At 39.3% G+C, this 8,288-nt stretch overlaps 1 protein-coding gene across 1 annotated transcript; it reads left to right on the plus strand.

Moving 5' to 3' along the window:
• The first annotated feature begins 5,147 nt into the window (after nt 1-5,147).
• Nucleotides 5,148-5,888, plus strand: LOC117844052 (agamous-like MADS-box protein AGL29). Its single transcript, XM_034724830.1, has one exon. The coding sequence runs from the start codon at nt 5,148-5,150 to the stop codon at nt 5,886-5,888; it is 741 nt and encodes a 246-aa protein (XP_034580721.1).
• The last annotated feature ends 2,400 nt before the right edge of the window (nt 5,889-8,288 follow it).

Below are 8,288 nucleotides of genomic sequence, written 5' to 3' on the forward strand. Positions count from 1 at the left end.
ATTTCCTTCTCTCTGTTTTTGCGAGTAACATTTTCTTCTCTGTTTATTAATGGGAAGGCACTTATCATCTTGTAACAATTAGTAATACAATACATCTCTCTTTGCACAGGTCTGGGACCTTTATGTGAAGCTATGGACTTTTCTGTGGCTTTGTTGAAATAAGGTACAAGTAAATTAAGGTTTCTTGTGCAATTTCTCTTGTTTGGCAATATGAAAATATATAGTAAGGTTATTAGTGCCATCATTTTTATTCCACAATTAATTCAGAGATGTGCAGATCGCTTTTATTTCATCAGTAGACTTAGTGTATGCCATCAGGTTCATTGGCGTGTGTGCACAGACAGACACACTAATAATTAACTGAAGATATACATTAAAACTGGTTGAATGTACTATTTCACACCTGCCTTTTGGATATGATGTTGCAAAGAATATATATGAGTCGAGCATCTATTTAAGTTGATTGGTGGTACAGTAGGCTCTGATTATGAATACATCATCTCATAATCTGTGGGAAATGGATAAGAAACAGACTGTAATAAGGGACAATGGCTGTGTGCATTACGATTTAGGGCCTGGACCATTTGGCGCCACAGCAACGATTGTGTTTTCAATGGAGCTGCTCCCAGCATTGCTACAGCCTTGACCTAGCTAGGGAGGATGCTAAGCACTGGTGTTTAGCAGGGGCTAAAGGTTTTACCTTGCTCACTGTCAGAGGGGTTGGCTAACTGGTCAGATCTCCCTGTGGTCGGGTAGTGTTCTTCCTATTTTGGGTGTTTAGTCTCTCTTTTATTTTTGGTGTGTGTGGGTGTGAGTCTGTGTATGACTCTTTCTTCTTCTATTAATATAATCATACACAGCTCTCCTGCGTGTTCGAGAAAAAAAACTTATTTACAGTGAGGGAGGCGCACCATCATTTACAGAGACTAGAAAATGGGAAGGTGCTCCAAATTTGTACATAAATCTCATAGCTCACCTTATTTATTTGCATGTGTGTTGGGAAGTCATGTGGATCAGTGAAAGTGATGTGAATACCTTTCAGACCTTACTTAAAGTCACTTAATTTGAACCACGAATCCTTCAAATGGTTGGTGGATGGAACTGATCTCTTGTGTAACTAGCAGTACAGTGTAACTGCAGCAGCACAAACTCATGATAAATACAGAGCATCTCTATGAGGCTGCAGCCGAGTGGTAGGGCCGTAGGGCTGGCAAACAGTCAATTCATTTTTGTTCATAAAATTCATGTTATATGTATTTCTAGATGGCGACGTGGGCACTGGAGGTATCAGGAATTCAAGCTCAAGCCAGATGATTGCTGAAGACAGCCATAAAGAAAGGATGCTCTGCTATTACCCAACTTTGGGCGCATATTTCTATAGCACTGCTGTAGTTGTTATGTTCTATGTCAAAACAGCCTTGATGATTATATAAGACAGTTTTTTTTTAACCTTTAGGCAAAGAACATTCCATTTGTTTATCATCAGAAAAGAGGATTGACATAGAGGTTTGATCGATGTCCTACTCTGTCATGCGGTGAACTTTATAATGACTAGATCAATATACATCTGCCTATGAAGATGACAAATACCATTATGCTTACGCAGTTAGAGATGCTATTCTCATGGAACAATAATCTTACTGCACTATTTTGAGAGCTCAGGTATGTGGCACGAACCCCACATAAACTATTCAGTTAAAAGGGGGAACTGTGTACATGCTTAGCTCAGGAACAGAAGAGGAGCAATGCGTGGGTATAAGCCTACTCTAAAATCTTTCTCATAAAATAATTTGACTGAACAAATACTAGAGCTTCTGTACGTAATTAACTCACCACCAAGAAGGTAATGGTGTAAGAACTGTGACCACTTTAGCAACGCTTTGGGCAAATTTAAAGGGAATGCCTGCTTACATGCACATAGAAAGGATGCATTTCAATTTTAAGATCTGCTTTTACTGTTAAGGTGAGTAGTTAGTTATTTATCTTTTTCCTTTTCTACAGGAGGTTGTTATGACTGAATAAAAAACTACGTATAATGCAGTGCATAGTTTTCATGCATCAGAAATTAGTTTCATGATAACATGATGACATATATCGATTATCGAATCAAGCTAAATTGAATCATACTTAGTATAAGGTTTGATCATGCAAGGTAGACATGGACCCTCAAACTACCAACCATTTTTTTTATGAAACATGAGGGGCAAGGCCAGTAGACTGGCTAATATATATTAATACAAAAAAGAAATATTTACAAGAGAAACCAAACTGAAGAGGGAGAGGAGCTCATCCTGCTAGGAATTCTAGCCATGTTTCTATCAAAGGAAAGTAACTCTTTTTTGCTCTATGCATAAGCAAGGCAAATTCCTGTATGAACTTTGCTTTAACCAATAACCAGAGCTACTGAGGCATCCTGCCCATTAAAAATGAAGTCATTGCGTATACAGATGCTCCAAGTCAAAACAAATCATGATCAATAATCACTATCACGTGATATGGTGTACTCCACATTTCCTTAACGCTCACTACTGGAATTTGCTTGTTAACCCTAGGGAAACAAGCACATCATCCTTAATTCAACTATCAGATTGTGGGCATGAGAGGTATCCGGGTTCAACAATCACTGTAATTTTTTTAACGAATGGGTACAAGATTGTGCCTATTGATAAATAAAGAGGAAACAATCACTGTAATTTCAGCTATTAAAAATTAAAAAAATCCAAGTGCAATCAATTATCTCGATCAATAAATTAATGTTGCCCTTCTTGTAGCAGATTGTACTGCAGGCCTATTTTGAACTACTAGATCAGTAACTTTTGCCTAGAGTTTTGAACAGGTAGGCGACAGTGACCACTTTTTCTCTTGGTTATCGTGTGGTCGGTGAATGCTCAGTCGGTGATTTTATTCTACTCTCGGCAAAGGCTGGTGTATGACTTATTATTACCTTAGGCAATAGCAACAAATGATAGTACAAAGTATTCTTCCCGTCGGCCACTGATTATAGGACACTCTCGGCAACTCTTGCAAGTCTTGTAGTGAATGTAGTTACTCTAGAATTCACATCAGCTTGTAGAAGTTTGGTGCAGGACTTTTATTACTGTATAATCTACCAGGCCTAGAAATGGATCTACAGGAACCTTCTAACAAGCATCGCAACACTATAATTCGAGCTAGGACTGAAGATGGACATGGATGTCCAGTGGAAAGGGAGACACTGGGAACTCTAGTCAAAAATCAAGAAACTCATCTGCTGAAGCCAAGCTGAAACAATGTATGATTCATATACTACACAAACTTCCGGTACATGTGTAGCTCTAGTAGCTAATGGTCTATCAAAGGGTTCATGCACAAGAGCATCAGATATAGCACAGCCTAAGCTAGGTCTCTAACCTTGTCTTCTTTTTAATGTTAACTCTCAGGCCATTCTGTGCAATGAGCAAAGTCGTAAGGCAGCACAGGAAATAGTAATGGCATGCACTTACAAATTTGATCAATGCCCAGTTGGGTCATGTAGTGGACATCCTCATAACTGAAACCCCTTGGTTACGTAAGTCACACAACGATACACTTTAGGTGCCAGGCAGTTCATGTGATACATGTTTGTGTACGGATGAGATGCTACGCTCTGATCATCTACTTCCCAGGCACAACGATGCTTTTAGAGGTCAGAGGGTAGATTAACCTCCTGCCATCCCGAGGAATGCGGCATGGGGACCGAGGTTCAAGTCCCGGCCGGTCCATCCCGCACTCTACCACGAGCCGCGGGAATCGAACCGGGGATGGCACAACAATGCTATACAGTAGCTAGTGTGTTCCAAAAATTTTAAAACCCAACGTTATAGAGTACCTGACTCAAACATGGTGGAACTTCCACTGGGCACAGTTCACGACTGCATAGAAGTTGATAAGCAATTTAAGAGAAATTTGGCTTTCACGTAGCGAAGGAGCGGCATGCATCAAGGGATATTGTTTGAAGCTAATCCACACGAGCGCATTTTCATGATCTGATTTTCATGCCTGATACTCTGCAACTAAAACCATTCCTTTCTTTACTCTTTGGTGGGAAAACATAGTGCTTGCTCTCTGTTATGGACAAAATGCATAATTTACATCAAGTAAACATAATAATATCGATAAAATGACATGTTTACAAAATTCTAAAGAGCATTTCATGTGAACATTTTTGATTGTTTATTGCTATCATAAAATTCGAATCTGCCACCCGACTTTCTAGGAACAAGCTTTCCACTAGACTGCCTGGCACATGAACAACTGGCCTTGCTATACATTAATTCATTACCCTCGAATGAGTCATAATGTATATATGCTCATAATGATAATCACTATTAAATGCTGCTGATCTGGAGATCATTTTGTGGTGCTGTATAATATTAATGTGCTTCCAAATATAACAAGTTCTGAGTAAGACGCATTTGCTGTTCTACAAGCTGTTATACAGGTAGTTCTGAGTAAGATGAGGTCCACCCAAGTCCTTGCCTCATGGTGCTAACGTCAAGTGTATCCCTGCCTATGGCAGCTATAACATGGACGAGTATATCTCTGCAAGGTGTGTGTTCACAACTTTTCTGTCATCTGTCACCGTAAGCACTGATTTTGTTTCTGTATATCCAGATGGATGTGACGAGAGAGGAAAAATGAAAATTTCGAGTTACACCAACTCAAACTCACGTGGTACAGATTCTACAATCCATGTTCTGTCATGGTTGCAAAGGATCTTTACAAATCTTACTTGACTAACTACCGTACTTCATATTCTTTGGTCTCTTCGTTGCTATCGAAATCATTAATTAATGGGAGGATTACAACCAGCACACATACGCTATACATTTCATTATTTTTTATGACAGTGCCAGAGTGTAGCTGTATTCCAGAACATTGCACTCCAAAACATTAACAAAATTCCATGTTAACACAATCTTTTGCTAGATATTTACAAATGCCTACCAAATTAAGAACGCGGAATCCAGCTAGCTATAATCCAGCACAGAATAGCATTCATTCAAATCTTCTCTGATTTTTGTTTCCATTTCGATCCCCTGCGTGTGCCTATATAAACGACGACTGTGTAACAAATCGTCATATACTCTTAAGGCTTAGCCAAGAAACCACATTTTTTCATCTCGGAGATGGTGAAGGGTCAGAAATCTAAGGGAAGGCAGAAGATTGAGATCAAGCCCATCGAGAATGATCAAGCACGTCAGGTATGCTTCTCTAAGCGCCGCCAAGGCCTGTTCAAGAAGGCTAGTGAGCTATCTATTCTTTGTGGTGCAATGGTCGGCACTGTTGTGTTTTCAGCCATTGGTAGGGCTTTCTCTTTTGGCCATCCCTCCTTTGATGAAGTTGTAAACCGCTTCCTCAATCCGGTCGCTCCCGATGTCCCTGCTGCGGGTGATGCAAGCAATGATAATGTGGGGCCACCAGTGACAGATACAGTCCATAAGCTGAATATGGAGTACTTAGAGTTGGAGCAGTCACTGGAGTCTGAAAAGAAGAGAAAGGAGAGGTTGCAAGAGGCAACTGAGAAGGAAATGGGTGAACCCATGATGCAGTGGTTGAATGCTAATATCATGGAATTGGGTCTAGATGAGCTCCAAGCGTTTCAAAAGAAGCTGGAAGAAATACATGATATTGTCAAAGAGAAGGTCAATAAGGTAATGGTGGAAGGAAGGCAAACTCCTGGGTCACTGCCACAACCACCTATGGAGATGGGTTCAACCTCGCAGAGTGCCAATCCTATGGCTTCCACAGCTCCTAGTTCGAGCATTGCTCTGATTGATGGATTTGAAGCTGTCAACGATCCCTTGCTTAGTGGTGTCCATGGGGTTGGTGGCCTGGGGAATGTCCCCAACAACCAAACCCATGGTTGATTGCTACAGATGTAATATGTTATGAATAAAAGTATCAGTCGTAGATGCATGCACTGATAATTCAAAATAGGTGTCAAATGTCTCTGTACCTTCATTTCAATATTAGATGTATGTCACCAAGATATATCTACGACTTGTTGTCAAGATATAATCTACGAGTTGTTACCATTGGAACTATTTGTAAAACTTCATATGTATGGTAATTTCTTACTAATGAATCTGGTGGATGTGATGTTTGATGTTGTACCTTCCCCACAATGAGATAGAAATTGCTCAAAGATATTCCAATGTTTTTAATCTATCTGCATTTATTTATAGTTGCGCTGCAACAGATATTTAAAAACTGGGGATGAATCTATAATACTCCTTATATGTTTAGGCCACATGTACGTGACATTTGGACAAAACTTTCAGAAAATATTCTGCATCTAGTGGGACTGGGAGGACAAAGTTCTGATTGGTGGCTACTAAATACTTAACCTGAAATAACAACGTCTTGAGAATTTTTTATCTTTTGACACAATTATGAATTTTACGGATGTACTTGCAGCAAAATGAAAATGATAGTAACAAATATGTATCGAAAGTTAAGATGCAATGCAACACCCTACCTTACAATTTTTTCAGACTCCTGTGACATAAACTAAAAATTAACAACACCACTTCCGAGCTTGAAATGATAAATGCAGCAATCAATGCCTGCCTTAAACATTCTGAAATAATATATTTGACTGAATAAAGTAATGGTTTCATAACAGTAATATAACATTGCACTTGAATTGAGTAAAACAAGGTTCAGTCTAAGGGGTTTATTTTTAGCACCCGTACGTCACATCGAATGTTTAGATACTAATTAGGAGTATTAAACGTAGACTATTTACAAAACTCATTACATAAGTGGAGGCTAAACGGCAAGACGAATCTATTAAGCCTAATTAATTCATGATTTGACAATGTGTTGCTATAGTAAACATTTGCTAATGATGGATTAATTAGGCTTAATAGATTCGTCTCGCCGTTTAGCCTCCACTTATGTAATGGGTTTTGTAAATAGTCTACATTTAATACTCCTAATTAGTGTCTAAACATTTGATGTGACACGTGCTAAAAATAAGCAAAGGGAACCAAACACCCCATTAAGAACATAGCGAGAGGGGCCTACACTCTTGTAGTGTTGCGGTAAGCTCTATTGTTAACGGAGACACTGGCTAGCTTCATTGTGCCGGCTCGGTCACCGGTATGGATCTGGTTTTCGCGCTGGCACGCGGATGAGGTGCTTTACAATAATGTATTATTACTCCTTAGTTAATAGTTATTTTACTTCAGGGTATGACCTCATAATCCCCCAAGTCATTGGCCTCAAATAATATATGGGGCTCTAGATATATATCGATATATATAAGAGATGCTGCACGTGCCTAGCCGTGGTTTTTGACAAGTCAATCAGGTTAATTTATTTCACAGAGTGCCAGCAAAAAAAAAGTGGAGAATATGAATAACAAGATGCAACGATTTATTTGGGTAGGAAAAGGAGGCATCAGAAACTTGCACACAAGCTGACCAGGGAGGTCTTGAGCATGAGTGCTATATCCAATGTGAAAAGAACAACAAGAAAGTAGAGCAGAACACATCCAGTACTCTTTAATCCGTAATGAGGCTTCTCGAGGAAGGTTTTGCAATTTTGGCTGGCACTAGCCACAGAGATCGGCTTCCCAAATATGAAGCTGTGAGCGTGTCATCAAGCACGACTAATAACCTAGCTAAGTAGTTGCATGGGCTATTAGCATAGGATTTTTCGAGTTATCTAGCGATAGTATATGATGTTATGTTTAGGTGTTGCATTAAATTCCAAGTTTGCACAATGATATACTGGTTTGATGTGATACATTGAGGCAATAGGTAAACTTACTCTATTCTTAATCAGGTTTTTATGACCTCTGAGTTCTCTAATTCTTATAAATATCAGTCAATTCGCATCCGTCCATTTTTCCTCCAATCAGGAAGCCTAGCAGTGGGTTTGTTTATTTCCATCTACGAGCTTAATTAAGATGGCATGAGAATGATCAATGTACCAGGATAAAATAAGCGGTCGGCTCTCTATCTCTCCCTCCATTCCAATTTCCTACACACAATTAAGGTTCCATCAATAGATTTCGATGCATTCCACCTTATAACAGGATTTGAGTCCCAGTTGGCACTGGTAGCCATCTTCTCAGTCCAACTAGGCATTACTCAGACATGAAATCCGTTATGCTTCTGTAAAACATTATCAGATGCAAGATAATGTAATTGTTCCCTAAGCACTATTTTTCTCTTAAATCAAGCTGATGTTGTCAAGCTAGGTGCATAAACACTCGTAGATTATTAATTCTGCAATCATCCAAGCAGACCACCAGGGCT

Source organism: Setaria viridis, chromosome 2 (assembly GCF_005286985.2).
Source record: "Setaria viridis chromosome 2, Setaria_viridis_v4.0, whole genome shotgun sequence".
NCBI classification, from domain to species: Eukaryota; Viridiplantae; Streptophyta; class Magnoliopsida; order Poales; family Poaceae; genus Setaria; species Setaria viridis.

Excerpts from the sequence above, each read along its gene's own strand:
- LOC117844052 (XM_034724830.1), top strand. The coding sequence starts at position 5,148 with ATGGTGAAGGGTCAGAAATCTAAGGGAAGGCAGAAGATTGAGATCAAG.